Consider the following 15,679-nt stretch of genomic DNA (forward strand, 5'->3'; position numbering starts at 1 on the left):
CACCTCTGCAGCAAGACTTGAGCAAATGACAGCTAAATGACACAGAGCCTGGTACAGCAGCAATAGGTCAGGAAATTCTTTGAGCTCAGAGTGATCTGTGATCTTGATAACATCCCACAGACAGAGCAAGCCCTGAGAAACGCCTAAAATACGGTGATCTCTGAACAATCCAAGGTGGTTTTCACCTGGCTGTGGTAGATCTGAGAGGAGACATTTCCATTACTGATGTTTTAGCCTTTGGTAAGAGTTATTCAGTACTTCTGAGGTCCTTGGACACCACAAAAATGACAATGGAAGTGCTAAACATGAATCTCTTTCTTGTTGCAGAGAATCATCGAAAGCCGATGTGTTGAAAGTCTCCTCCAGACTATGCTTTCTACCGACACTGAAGAAGACTCTCTTCATTATGTGACATCTTGCCTTGCTGAGCTATCAAAGCAAGGTAGGGAAGCAACCCCACCAGAAATGGCTTAATCTGAGAAGCGTGCATATCGCTCATTAATCCTAATAGGAGATAAAGCACAGGTGGATGTACAGCCCAAGTCTTTTCCTTTAAATTCACTGGGAGTTTTGCCATGAGCTTCAAGAAGAGAAAGATCTGACTCCCTGGCAGGACACATGGGCTCTGTAGTTTGCACTTTTCTCTGTTGAACTGCGTAAAATTTTTTACTCAAATTCTTTGTGCTGAACTTTATTGCTGTACTCTCTCTTTTTATTTGTAACGTCACCCAGTTTCTCCAACTGAATTCATTTCACAATAGCAGAAACTAATATGAGCAAAAAAATAAAATACAAAGTGGCTCTAAGTTTTTTGCACATAGATTTTATGAGATTCTAGATTAGCACCCGTGGAATGTAGAGCACTCCCCATGGCAGAGAAGATCAATATCAATTTTCTCAGCCTGCTCCAGCATTGGATATTGTCTGTCAAACATGTCATCTCTTTTATGTGGTGTAACTGCCATGCAACTGGTGACATGTCACATTTAATTTTGAAAGAGGTGCCCAGGAGCTGCTGGACAGACTAAGCCCACTAGGCAAGAGTAGATATCGTACATGAAGTATTTCTTTCTTTCAGAACATAAAACCAACAAAATAAAAATCCACTAGCCTTTCTGTGAATCAAATCCACAGCCCTGCCTTACTGAGAGTGTAACCTCAGGACATGACCCTGTTTTACAACCTAAACATATTGTGCAAGTTCAGCACTTATTTTGCTTCTCCAGTGGCTTCATGGATTTCCTATTTAGGCAGTATGGTTTATGGCAGACCTCTCACCTTTATTTCTTTGACACTGGAGTTTCTGTTTACTGACCATTCTCTTATCTGTCTTCCAGAGGGAGCCACATTACACATGGTCCAGTGGATAGATGAACCCCTGACAAAGTGCTTGGTGAGACTGGCTGGCCAGCTGAAACATACTGAGACATCCTTTCAAGCTGCCTCCATCATCCAGCACGTGATAGGTCATGGTAACTGTCACACAGCATTAACTGTGCTTTCAAATATATTTATGGCTACCTGGAGTGAAGTAAGCCTTTTCCCAAAGGAGTTAACTGCCAAAAAACCTTTAACATTCCTTCAGCATCCTTCACCTGGTCTCTACAATTTTATTAACATAAAAAGCACCTACAGCCATCCTTGAAATACACATAAAACAGCACTGAGTGCATAAGGAAGCCCAGGGATAAAAAAGGACCGCAGATAAAAATCTGATTCAGGTGTTTGTTGCCTTCTTCAAGCACCACACCATTCTGCAGTGCTGGTCTGAAGCCAATTTGGAGGTCCTTAAACACAACTTAAGTAGGAAGGTGAGAGAGCATAAAATACTCCTTACCAAGGGAAAGATGAGAACATGTTTCAGACAAGAGGCATTGTTGCATCTTTCTGTTTGACCCTCCTCCTCAGTATATTCAAGGTGATGGCATTCCCCACAAATAGGAGCAGAGGTTGGTAGAGACAATGACAAGTGAATGGTTGTGTTCCAAAATTTTAAGACATCTCTGCTCCCTGAAAGCATCTTACTGAACCAAATGCTGCTGTTGTAATTCAAGACTAGATTAGCAGAAGTGAAGTGGATTTTAAGAACATAGCCTGTTTTTTTAAGTTTTGGTGAGAGAGAATGAAAAAAGCATTATTTTTGTCTTCAGAAACAAATTACTCTATGCCTAATATCATTGTCCCATGCAGCTGAGGGCCTTTAAGTCTGGCAAAAAAAAAAAAGTTCAGATAATTCTTGCCACGTTCTCTAAAAAAGCATGGTTAAGATTTTCATCCTCAGATGTGAGAGAAACTTAAGTCTATAATGAGTTTCTTATTAGAGAAAACACAAAACCGTTTCAATTCTACCATCAAGGATTTGCAGAGTCCCAAGTGGTGAACAGAGCACAACAGCCTAAGGGCTTCACAGGTGGGTTTGCATGACAAGTGGGACCAGTCTGTAAGTCGACATGTGTGCCCCTCGCACAAAGACCAGCTTCCCAGCACCACACCCACCCAGCCTTTTGTTTACCTCGGGTATCAGCTATGCCGTTAGAGGCTGTAGTATGTGGAAGTCCTTTGCCATTCTTTGCAGTTGGTTGTCGCTGGAGATAGATGAGTCATTACAAAAATCAGTTTTCAGTGTGTTAAAGGCTCCTACTGATCTCCCCTTGGTTCTCCCATTTATGCAGAAAAAATGGTACTTTTGTTGAAGCATCACATCGGGGAGATTCAGGCCTACCTCAAGAATTTTCTTGTCCACCAAGAGATCCGCTTTCAGCAGCTGGGCATCGCCACTTTCTGCAGACTGCAAGCAGGTATGTCCTTACTGGTGGGTGAGCCCCTCAGGGGGCTGCCTGCTCCTGTCAAAATTTGTAACAGAAATGACCAGCTCCACTCAGTTAAGCAAACAGAATAATCTCAAGGATAGCTCTTGCCTGTTTTTAAGTAACTAAGAGTATCTTATGATAAAGGCAGGGAGTGAGTTTGTTTCCTTGGAGCACAAGTCTTATGAGGAGCGGATGGGGGAACTGGGGCTGTTTAACCTGGAGAAGAAACTGAGGGGAGACCTTATCGCTGTCTACAAATACCTGAAAGGAGGTTGTAGCATGGAGGGTGTTGGTCTCTTCTCCCAAGTAGCAATTGATAGGACAAGAGGAAATGGCCTCAAGTTGTGCCAGGTGAGGTTTAGGTTGGATATTAGGAAAAAATTCTTCACGAAAATGGTTGTGAGGCAGTGGAACAGGCTGCCCAGGAAGTGGTGGAGTCACCATCCCTGGAGGTGTTTAAAAGGTGTTTAAACGAGGTTCTTAGGGACATGGTTTAGTGCTAGAGTTGGTTAGGTTATGGTTGGACTCGATGATCCTGAGGGTCTGTTCCAACCAAAATGATTTTATGATTCTATAAAGGCTGATTAGCAGGGAAACAGGACTACAGGTACAGATGTTTTTACCTGATATAAGAATGCATTTGGGTTGCTAGATGCAACCCAAAAACTTTTCAAATATGAATCTAGTTTATTTTCATAAAGGAAGCAAACAAGCAAATTGCATGATTAGCTATTAAAGTTAGCAATTCTCACATCTTTTTCATACTTTAAATTTTGTTCCTTGGGTTTTTTTCCCTCTTTAGTTTCCTCTCCATGTTTTTGGGTAGAAGTTGCATACAGATGAGAGTTATAATATGGTAATAAATGTATATAGCATGTATCTTCACATATGCAGAGTCAAGACCCTACTACATCATGATATGCATTTGTTGCATCAGGCTGAATTTGGCAACTGAGCTTTAGACATCTGGATCAGGAGAACTTTGCAGCAAGCCATCTTGAATGGCCACAAGGATGAAAACGGAATTTGTATCTGCTTTGTGTGGTAGATGAATATTGTTCTACTTTCACTATACTTCACACTGTAATAAGACCCATCAACTGCATCTAACCTGAAATATAAGCATTCTAAGCATCTGCATTAGAACACAGGGAAAAGCAGCAGGTTGCCTAACACTTGTTTTTTCTCTTCAGATCCAGAATTTGCATTAGCATTCAGAAAAAGCCAAATGGCCAAACTCCTTGAGCAAGTCCGTCAGCAAACAGAAGAAACTCAAGAGCTCCTCAGGGCAGCTAATTGCCATGAAGACAGTTAATATATAAGCCAGATGGCATATGAAAATTTACCAGATCAAAGAGCTTGAACTTTCAGAGAAGACAAGTCTTTCATTGGTTCCTGTAGTTAAAGTTTTCCTGCTATTTGCAGTTTCATCACACAGAAAGAGATGTTCTGATAACAAGAATCAGAGCAGGTCAAAAGACAATCCCTTAAACGCTTTGGCTGGCTGCTTATGTGTGCTTGAGGACTACAGCTGCATTCCTTCCAGTGGCTTGGAAAACACCTGTTACGCTTGGGTAATCTTCTGTGCTTTGTTTTGGGTTTCCTAATTGCCCCCTCCAAAAAGCAAGTGCTGTATTCCTGAGGTTTTACTCCCAAAATAAGCCAACTCTGCTGAAGAGGCATCTCCCAAGTACACAGGTTACTCTGCATTCATCTCTATTTTGTTTCTGTTCTGTGTCCCTTATTTCAGAGCACGCTCCAGGGACTTGACTTTAGAAAATAACTGAATTAACATATAGTATAAAAGTTGTAAACGGGTTACTACAGGAAATAACTGCTGAGGAACAACTGAAAGAAATTTTAAGAAATTCGTAAGAAACAAGAATGGAGCAAGCCTTGAGGCTGACCCTTGATATGCTGTAGGCACTACTTTCCAGTAGAAAATCAAAGGCACATTGAGGCAGATAAATGCTGCAGAGAGCGCATTCAGAATATAGCAGCCACTGCAAAAGATTTGGGTGGCAGTTGTCTGAATATAGAAATCTGTGTTCTGCAGATGGCAAAATATTTCCAAAGGTACTTACAACAGGTAAAAAGCAAAGAAATCTTGCAAAATTAGGAATTGATCTTACATTTTGATATTGATGCTTTATTTTAAAAGGAGTTAAAGAACAAAAGTAGTAGAAGTATGCTTAAATTCAAATAATTTTCTTACGTATATACAAGACACTGAGCAATCTCACCTCTCTTCTCCAGAGGGTAAGAATCTCACAGACCTTTCAGCCAATCAAAATAGTATTTTTCAGGGAAAAAAAAAGTAGCATAGAGCCTTGAAATTATGGAACACTAGTTTTATAATGTAGGTTTTAATGTGTAAGAGAACAGTTATCTATTATCTATTAAATCTATCTATTATCTATTAAATATAAGAATCCTGCTGGAACACTGACACTTCGGAGTCACTCTTCTGACAAACATCTGCTCGCAGATAGCGAAGTTTCTTATGAAAACATTTCAGAAGAGTTTCCTGTTTTCTGAGGTGTTTCTGACCATGGTGTAACTCTTACATGCAAGTAGAGCTCTAGAGCTGCTACTACCTACAAACATGGCATAAAAGGGAGATTAAAAATAATAATAAAAAAACATAATTCTGTCAACTAAGAGCTCAACAGTACATTTTACAGTGCCCAAAATCTAAGCTTAGTTTTGATGCCTAGAGGAGGCGTTTCTGTTAATGATGTGGTTTAGTAACTGAAATTCCTCTCCAATAGTAGCGTTAAAAAAACAACCAAACAAAAAGCCCACCACACACACAAAAAAACCCCAAACAACAACAACAAACACACCAAAAAGCAAACAAAAAACCCCCCTGAGAACAACAAAAACAAACACACATGAAAGCCACACTCAAAATCCTCTGTGCAGAACAGTAAAAATACCTGAAGAACAGGGCAGCCAGAAACCAGATAAAGCGGTATGGTATTTTCAATATTGATGTGTGATGGGAATTTTCTTTTGGGATCTCATGTCAAAGACCCACGTGCTCAGCCGTGGGCATTTGGGCTTATTAAAACAGAGGACTACAAAGAGCTGAATGACACAGCTAGGAACAAAACCAGACAAATCTCAAACTTCAGGCCACCTCCTTGGGTGACTTTAGGCGATGTTCCAAAACGAAAATCAGTGCAATATTAAGCAACGACATTAGAATCTGCCTGTTTTTCTCAGGCATTACAAACATTACTTCAAGGTCTTAGTAAGAATGAAAAAAATAAAGCATTCTTCATGAGGACCGAGGAGACAAAAGACATGTGAAACAGGCAAAGCAAATTAACAACCCAGTAGCTGTGATCTGTTGAACTAAACTCCCTGAGTGTCACCTCCCGAGCATTCCTGTTGCACTATCAAGATGTGAGCAAGGAGCCAAGTCTTTCTCAAGCCCAGCTGAGCTGCTGTGCAAGGTCACTGCTCCCAGCCTTCAGAACAGCCGCCTGTCGCTTTACAGTTGTTCCTTCTACCTGGCTGAGCAGTTAAGTGTTGCCTCTGATAGCGCAAACAACAAAACCAGTTGCAGCAGCAGGCAGAGGAGCTGGCCTTCATTTGATATCATTTTTTTTAATCACAAACAACATTCAAAGTACTTTTCCCTGCATTTAAATTAAGGACCTTAAACCAAGACTTAATTTTTATCACTTTTCATTTTTTTAAGGTTCTTTTGATTCATACACCTAATTCCACTCCCAAATCCCTAGCTTTTAGCTTGTATTGTCAGGCTCTTGAAAAGGAGGAAATTTTCTCAAATGAAGCAAACCTGGAATGAATACTATTATATTTAAATACATATATTTTTTTATTATTTTTTTTTTTTTACTGCAATCCTGTTCAAGAACAAAACCAAAAAACAGCCACACACATGAGAAACAAAGCAGGCTCTTCATCTCTGTACTGCAAACATGGAAGCAAACATTCTGAAGTCTCACAAGAAACAGATCAGCGAAATTTATACCTGAGCCTATATGGATCAAGATCAACATAAATTTAAACCTGAGCCTAAGTGAATCCTCAGACTTAAAAGTGAAGCTAAACCTTACTGGCTATTTCTTCGCTCTGTTTCTAGCCATAAGTAACCCTGTACTGATTCTAAATAAAGAGATTAAAGGAAACTTGAAGAAAAGTTTTAAGCAGACCAGGAGTAGCAGGAAGAATCTTTCCACCACAGATAAACATCTGCTTCAACTATGCAAGAAAAGGAAAATATAAATAAAAGTAAATATTTCAAACAAGTTTTATTTGGTACTTACATGCTATATATAGGTTTAAAGAAAAACTACATATTTTAGACACTTCAAAATATTGTGGCTATGTACGTGGAAAACTAAAGAAAGCAAGAAAGGAACCCAATTCATTTCACTGTGTCACAAGCTACTACGGAAAGCATTCTGACTGAATGGCTGTTTTTTCCCTTCCGTATATATTCTGGCAGATGAAGTCTCTTTTCTGTTGCATTTCTGTTGATTTTATCCCATCTCCTGAATAAGATGAACACTTGGCAGTGGCAGAAAGCAATTTCTTCAAAAATTCTTCAGTTTTTGTCTCAGAGGATTTCTTCCGCTGGCACAGACTTTCTGCACAGCCTCCTACAGGCCCAGCTTGGTGCTCATCAAAGGCAAGTGCAGGAATCTTCACAGTATATTCTCTGGTAGCACCAACCTCCGTTTCCACTAGCCAAGGTTTCAGTGAGCAATGCATCAAGCCCTGCTTGGTGCTTTAAACTCAAATACCAAGTGAGCTCTACCTGCAACAGCATTGTTTATCAAAGTACAAAAAGGTTCAAGAATTTACAGTTCTGCCCAATAGCAACCAAAGGTGAGGGATGGAACAATGACAGTAGAAATTAGCATCAAACTAAAGAGAAAGCAACCTCCATTGCTTCTCTTATCACTCAAGCTGTACTGCTTCATAAAAATCACACACTACAGGAAAAGCACAAACAGTGACCATTTTCCATTTGCTCTGAAACGAGCAAAACCGAAAAATCCCCGAACCAACCTACTTCATCATCCAAAAATCAAATATTTCGGGTTTCACACAGTCTTCAGTAGTCTGATAAGGCAAAGGAAAATCTTCCATCATTGGGAACAGCAGCAATTTACAGGACTCAGAACAAGGTATTTCCTTGTGTGTGTGTGTGTGTGTGCACGTGTGTGCGCATACGCGTACACATCTTTTATAGTATAGTGAACATGGATGTAACTTAAAAAAATCAAGTTTGCAGTATCATTTTACCACATTTTTCTAATTTATTCAATTAAACAATTTATTTCTGCACTGAACAAAATTCATAAATACATAATCTAGGAGAACAATAGGTTTTCCTCTTGTCCATGAAAAAATAATCCTTTCAAATCGTCACATTTTAAAACCTGCCTTTTGTTTTTAGAGAAAATGCGAGAAGATCATAGTGACGTCTCAATTTACAGAATGTCCCTGTGGGAATTACATTTACAAGAACCTGATACAGAAGCCTATACTTTGCCCCCATAATTAGAGTTCTCTGCAATAATAGTTAAACCAACAGGTTTAAATAAAACACCCCATTAACTCTACTTGTAGAGCAATGAGGTATTTATTTTTCAAGTATTAGAACCACGAAGTGTAAAAGATTCTTTGCCAACTTTACAATTATACCATTCAAACCAACACCAACCTTTTTAAAAAAAGAATCAGTCCCACCACCCAAATCAGCCCATTGCTTTCAGATTCCAGTGTCCTGTGTCTTAAGGAATGCAGGAATATCCATTTACTAACAGAAAAGCTCGTTGGAAAAAGCCATATTAAGTAATGCACGTGAAGCATGATTTTTCTAGTGATGAAAGCTATTAGAAAGGTGATCCAAATCTATTCCCATCATTTCTTCTGCTGGTTTTACTAAAGTCCTTCCAAAAAAGATATTCAAGAAATCTTTAAAAAACTGGAGAGAAAAAAATAAAACACTCCTTCATAGCATGGAAGAAATTCCACTGACTGCAGAGATGCTCGTAATCACCTTTGGTTCTTCAGAGAAACAATCAGATCACTTCTACAACAGAATGTATCAAAAATGACAGGTCAGCAGAGTGGCAACGCTTACTTCAAAATGCAATGCATTTGTGCAATTATTTTACTGTAAGATGATTTGCCTTACATTTTTGAGCCACAAAAAAAGAAAATGGTAACCAAATTTCGCTTGCTAAATTAGTATTTGCTTGCTTAACATCCTTTAAAAGTTGTGATGTAATTCAGAAACATCTAGTGTGCTGCAAATTATCCCTCAGTATTCATGTCAGCAAGAACTCAGCGTGGGAAGTACATCCCAAATTTTACAGAGAAGGTAGGTACCAGCTCCCCTTCTACATGTACGTATCAGACGTTACACTTGCAGAAGCGGATGATGATTACTGACCATAAGCTCAGAATGGCAGTTGTCACTGTTACTGATTCTGTTTGAAAGCACATGGCAAATGTTTTCAAGCAACTGTGAATGGCAGAAACTGCAGCATAACGGAGAACCCCCCTCAAATAAAAGATAAGGCCTCACCATAATTTGCACAGCATCTGTATGCACTTGGCATGCATGGCTTTACAAAGAGATATACTCCTTTCCCAATATTATATGGGGTTTAAAAATGCTTAAATTAATTAGCTTGTATCAATTAAGAGCTCTAGGTCCTCTGACAATTACAGTACAAACATTAATGAACCAAGGCAGACCTACCTGCTGTTTGATGTGTCTGAACACTGTCTACCTGAGGCAAAAGAGTCCCCTTATCTTCAAAGGCTAGAATTGGATTCAAAGGAATTTCGGGACTATTGCTTCCATCATTGTTCATGGCATCCAGCCGGGATGGTTTGGAACCGACAGGCAGGTTTATGATCTCTTCAAAGTTATCATTCTGCATAGACATTCCATTTTCATTTGCATTTTTCTCTGGATTTTGATTGCTGAAAGAGAAAAGTAGGTATTTCCTCATACGCTTCATGTAGAAGAGAATCGTAGTCCCACTCAAAGCAATATTACAAATTGACAAGTCTGCATTAATCTAGAGCATTCCTTTAGCCAGTAAAAACAAAACTATGCTTCTACCACAGCAGAAAAACTGTTTTTGCAGCCAAGTACTAGATAGGCCTTCCCTCAAACACAGCATAGTTGTTACACGTAGTTGCACGATAGCCAGAACTACAAAGAGCTTTATGGACACCGCGCTTCTGAGAAGCAACTGCCCTGGGAAGCAATAATCAAACTCTGCAGCACCACCACTACTACCTCGAGCCACCCACCTTATTGCAAATCAATGCAATTGCTCTTAAATAATATCATTATCATTTTTGTTATTCTTTGGATCACCTGCCCCCAGTTTTGGAGCAGCCCCTTCTACCTGCCACTCAGCCAGAGAAAAAGCTCTCTTACTAGCACAGTTCTTTCAGTTCCTCCTCCCCTACAAGTTCTTAGGGTGTATTTCCAAGGCACTACCCACTCTGCACTCCTCCTGCTTATCATGCCCAAGCCAAAAGAAACACCTCTCAGCATCCCCCATGTCAATCTGCACTTGCTTTCTCTATCTCCCACTTGACAGAGACACCCGATGAGCAAACTCTTGTCTGTCTCCCCCAGTCAGGAGGGTACCAGTACAGACATTCTCTGGTTATACAGACTCTCCCAAAAACACATGATCATACCTCACAGTCTTGTCCCTCCCCTCTCAACCCTTGTACTAGGTGCTGTATTGTCAAATCCTGCTGCCTTTGCAGACAGCAAATGCCGTCTCGCCAGAGGGAAGAAACTAGGGTGCCTCCTTAGTGAACAGCATGACAATAATGGGACCACAAGATCCTCAAGAAAGAGCAAGTTCTCAACTGACACTCAAAAATCATGTGATCTTTCACAGGTGCTTCTTAAGGCCCTCAATACTTAGATCCTGACAATGCTGGGTACCTGTTCACTATTCAGAACTCCCTGTTCATGTTGTTAGGAAATGCCTCAGCCACAAAGGCTCAGATGCAATTTTCTAGATTGAAACTAGGCTGTCGCTCTCCTTGGGTCATTTCTGAGCAGGTGACTTTGTTTCACAGGCTAATTTTCTCCTGACAGTATGTTTGCTAGTCTTAAAAACAAACAGAAAAACAACCAAACAAACAAACCACCAAAACCCACACCAACAAAAATACAACCTGCTTGTAATTGACATAAGTTATTTTCATTTGCTGGCTTCTTTGGGTTTGCAACTCATCACAAATGATTACAGAACTATTTTAAAGTACTCTCCAAGAGACAGCAAATAATTATTGCTCTTTTGAAAGTGTCAACACTTTATCCAAAGCCCTGATTTTCTGTGAGCACAACATGCTGGCTTTCCTATCAGCCTTTCCCCGTTTTTCAAACCATCACCAGTTCTTTTTCAGAAGAGCGCTCACCTTCTGCTCATTTGTGGATACATTGAACAATTTTCAAAGTGAAAAGTATGTTTGACTGCACTGAGTTTGCAAGCAGACACAGAAACCCTGACGTCTGACTTGGAGAGGTCACAAGTCACATCACCCTTTTGTGCCAGAGATCCACATCGGTAAGCTGAGGAGCAGAATCTGTGAAATGCTTTAGGACTAATAAAACCTGCTTTATCATGTACAGTTATTAGGTTATTTATCACTATAACGTATCCTATTACTTATTTCATTCCCATCTATTACCAATAACCTTACCAGAGCTACGATAACACGGCAACCTTGATGGATAGGGTAAGAAAGAGGGAGGCAAAAGAGCAACTGCTCATTCATACAAATTAGACAGCACAGTACTTCAACAAGCATTGGTAGAATGAAGAAGCCTCTTGCTTCTGCAAAGAGATGTTAATGTTTCTGTCTGATTGATCAGCTAACTTCACAGAGAAACAATTCTTCACATTTATTTGTCACTGCACTGCCAGTATTGCATACTTAGACCAGATTTCACAGATTTGAAAGATGTCTGAGACAGGAGAGTCTATAAAATCAGAAAGGGGGTAAAGAAGAGGAAACCATGACTATGAATCTTCTGCATTTTATGCTATAAAATCTATATTATGCACTATTTGCTATATCGGATTACTAGGGGAATAACTTTAGAAGAAACAAAAGGAAAAACAGGACACTGGAATTATTTCTAGTGGACATCTTAGAGGACACAAACTCAAAAGGAGATTAGACAAATTCCTAGGAGACTGGTATAGCCTCCAGCTTCTGGTAATTAGCAGCTTAGGGACTACTGGAGCCTGTAGTTGTGTTTGGACCACAGTGCTCAGTAACCCTTCAGTGACCAGCAGATCTTCTGGTACTCCCTTTCCCCCCCCCCACCTTTACCATCTCTCCCTATGACTGCTACAGGCCATTAAAGCAAAGAACACAACAAAGTAATGGATTTTTGACCCGATACAGCTGTTCTTACTGTCTTAGCAATGCCTCAGTATCCAGCACACTGGAGATACCCCTTTCAGGTGTACAATATTGCAGGTCTGTTTCTAAGACATGGATAATTTTGGCATTCTAATATATTCCATAAGTGTGCTTGTAGCAAGACAGCTACGAAATTAAAAAAAAAACCAAGTCTAAGCTACTCTGAGTGCATTTTCAAATGTAACAGTCTTGCAAACATCTGAAGCTTCACAGCAACTAAAAAACCCAGTATCTGTACAGCTTCACATTTTGAATGCAACACATTAATATTCACAAGACAGACTAGAGGAAGTTGAGAAAAGAGCAGCTAATTTAAGGAACTGCAACAGCCAAAAGTTAAACACCACTGAAATTTATTTCTCATGTAGATAATTTTAGCCAAAACTCTGTGTGGACATAATCTGTATGTAAATAATTTGAAAAGAGTAAAGAAAAAAGACCAGAATTTCTTAAGATACTGATTTGGAGGCCTTTGGAAAGTGCCAAAATATTTCTGTGCCTGCTATTCCTGATATGAAAGATAATGTCAGTCGCTTTATTTATTGACATTATATTAAAGATAGATATTAACAGCAAAATGAACCTCAGACTTTTGGATTATTTAAAGAAGTGTTCATTTTTAATCCACTGAGACAACACCACTGAAATCAGCCAGGAATGAGGAGCTGGAGGCCTAAGGAAGGGAAGGCAGCGCTAAAGAAAATTTGAAGTGGGCTGTCCCACAGACTGAGCAGTGAACACTACACAAGAATTTAAACCCAATAACATTCTTTTCCAGGACAATCACCTTGTCTAACTCTAATATTTCTAAAAACTGGCGGGGAAGAAGGAATTACATTATAAGAATAACTATACGGAAAATATTGTCAACATGAAGCACTGTACTGAAATAACTTTCTGAGAAGTAGCAGACAAGATCTAACTTGGGCAAAGAATTAGAAAGAGAAGAAGCAAAAATCTGCAAGTGGGAGATGGATTAGGCAGCTGTGTTGGTTATCCAGCTCCAACTCCTACCACTGTCTTACTTCCAGGATTCTACCATTCAGTAAAGCAAGAAAAAATAAGAATCTGGAAAACATCTTGATGGAATATTTTATAATTTACAAAAAGTTTGAAAATACTTAAACATTATATCTTATTTTCAAACAACTGTTTGTTTTGGTTGTGGGGTTTTTTTGTGGGTTGTTGTTTGTTTTTTTTTTTTTTTTTTTTTTTTTTTAAATCCAACCCCAGAATCTAGCTGGAAGTTAACATGCCACTAGTAATATTGTAGCCTCCATGAACCACCAAGTTTTCTTGGCAATTCTAGATACATTACTAACTGGAAAATTTCCATGGTATGCTCCATCTAAAAATATATTTAGTGTCGCCTTTTCCATAGTACTGCACCCAGATGAGAAATGTCTTCATTTAAGTTCAATTAGTTCAATTGTGAGTCTTCTCCTCGCAGACTTAGGTCAGACATAAGGTCACTCTCCCCACCCCAATAATTCCCTATGCTTCATTAGCATTTGAGCATTAAATTGTGTAACTAAATATACTTGAGAAGAAGATACTCAGAGGAAGCACAGGTGGCAAAATCAGAACCCTTGCAGCACCACTGAAAACTATGTACCACAAAAACCATGTTCATGTTCAGAAACATCATTTTAACTCAGATAACTACAAAAAGAGAAATTGGTTTTATCGATTGAGAATTCATGTAAGATCTATTTGAGAACGTTCAGCACTAACATGGTAAAGGAGCTCAATTCACAAGCACATATATCTGCGTTTTAATTTCACAATGCAAAGCGATAAAGCTTTAAGCCTAAAGAAAAGTGATTATTGTTCATTTGTTTAAAACATAGGAGGAGCAATACCAATAAAAATGTTGACAAACTGTTAGGTGGGATAGATAACAGCAACAATCACTGCAATTTATTATTTATCAATAAAACTAATAATTGTTAACAATAGATATACAATAAATAATGCAGATCACAGAATTTTCCGTAGTGTTTATGAAGATTAATTGCCTTAGAAAGCTAATGAAGTTCCAGTACAATATCTGCATTGCTGATCAAAAGCAGCAACAGAGAATGGTGAAGTATTTAAATCAATTGCTTTAACTCCACCAGAATTCTTTCATTTTTTGTCAGTTGCATTGCATTCATGGCAGTGGAAGTAAACATGCTATTTCCAACTGAATCACAGCCACAGAGCTGACACAGGATGGATGACATGATGTGGAAGAACAGGGATGAAGGTTCAGCACGGTCAGCGGCTGGGCCACTTCTTACTAGCCCCTCCAGAATAGCACTCCTGATCTTCACACAGACCTCTAGTGGCCTCTTCCAGGGCACCTTCTTTCAACACTACCGCTGCAAGGGACAGAACATTTGCAGTGTGTGGGGAGTGACCCCCAAATATAGGCATTCTGACCCCCAGCAGAGGTACTTGGGGTTTGGTGGCTGAACACCAACCACCAGTCCTGTTTAAAGACACGCATTCAGGCCAGATCCCAGTGTTGTACAGAACAGACCCACCAACACTTCTTCTGGCCTGGACCCAATGAAACTTCCCACACTTCCTACAACGTAAGAGGAGAACAAGACTGGCTGTTGTTCTAGGCCTGAGGACAACTCCTTTCCTTCACCCTCTCGCCCACACATGCACGTGCCAGAAGTCCCCAAGGCAAAGCCCTTTTCGAGTTCTGGTCAAAAATCTGAGCTATCCTGCCCTTAAAAAATGCTCAAGTCTCTTCCAGACAAAAGCTAAAACTTCCTTGGGGCTGGAGTGAGGTTGTCACACAGGAGACCATCTCCACCTGTTGCTGTTGTGTGCGTGCTACAATATCATGTACATTTATATGCCAGAAAACCACAGCACATGAGATGCAGTACCAGTGGTGTTGTACCTGCTGCTTTTATCATGTCATAAAATCCATGCCACTTTATATTCCCTACAGCAGTTTTGAGCTCAGCTGACACTGTGGTGCTACCAAGCACTTCAGCCATTGCATTCCCAGTCAGTGTGGATGCATTTTTAAAGCCTCCGCACCCTGACTTGGTGCACGAGTTTCCCCTTATACACAGAGCCTGCTTTAGTTGCTGTTCTTCAGTCTCATTTGTTCGTTCTTCACCTCGGCCACTCTGAGCTTCCTTTCACAGGGGTTATAGCGCTACAGAACAGCATTCATTAGCATGGCACATCTAATATCATGAACATCCAGGTGTATATAAATAAGGCTGTGAGTGATTAACATTTAATAGCTGCCTGAGACAATTATGAGGCAGCTCTGTGCAGCTCATCCAATGCAGCTCAGTGTCACTGACAGAACTTATCCCAGCAGGAGCATCCATGTCAGCATGACTGCAGGCTAAGATCCCCCAGGCATATGGAGGGACTGAGAGGGGGCAAAT

The 15,679-nt window shown here is 39.8% G+C and overlaps 2 protein-coding genes across 24 annotated transcripts in view; one reads left to right on the forward strand and one right to left on the reverse strand.

Moving 5' to 3' along the window:
- The window catches only part of LOC102096500 (uncharacterized), a 28,010-nt gene extending 22,749 nt beyond the window's left edge, over positions 1–5,261 (forward strand). For both annotated transcript variants that reach the window (XM_065057116.1, XM_065057117.1), the window contains exons 11-14: positions 328–442; positions 1,338–1,472; positions 2,673–2,798; positions 4,004–5,261. In XM_065057116.1, the coding sequence (XP_064913188.1) occupies positions 328–442; positions 1,338–1,472; positions 2,673–2,798; positions 4,004–4,125 (498 nt within the window). In that variant the 3' untranslated portion in view covers positions 4,126–5,261. The remainder of the gene's footprint in view (positions 1–327; positions 443–1,337; positions 1,473–2,672; positions 2,799–4,003) is intronic.
- Positions 5,262–7,077: 1,816 nt separating this feature from the next.
- Positions 7,078–15,679, reverse strand: part of MAP7 (microtubule associated protein 7) — a 119,513-nt gene continuing 110,911 nt past the window's right edge. For all 22 annotated transcript variants that reach the window (XM_065057113.1, XM_065057111.1, XM_065057112.1 and 19 more), the window contains 2 exons: positions 9,565–9,791; positions 7,078–8,889 (listed from right to left, as the gene is read on the reverse strand). In XM_065057113.1, the coding sequence (XP_064913185.1) occupies positions 8,879–8,889; positions 9,565–9,791 (238 nt within the window). In that variant the 3' untranslated portion in view covers positions 7,078–8,878. The remainder of the gene's footprint in view (positions 8,890–9,564; positions 9,792–15,679) is intronic.

Source organism: Columba livia, chromosome 3 (genome assembly GCF_036013475.1).
Source record: "Columba livia isolate bColLiv1 breed racing homer chromosome 3, bColLiv1.pat.W.v2, whole genome shotgun sequence".
In the NCBI taxonomy this organism is placed as follows: Eukaryota; Metazoa; Chordata; class Aves; order Columbiformes; family Columbidae; genus Columba; species Columba livia.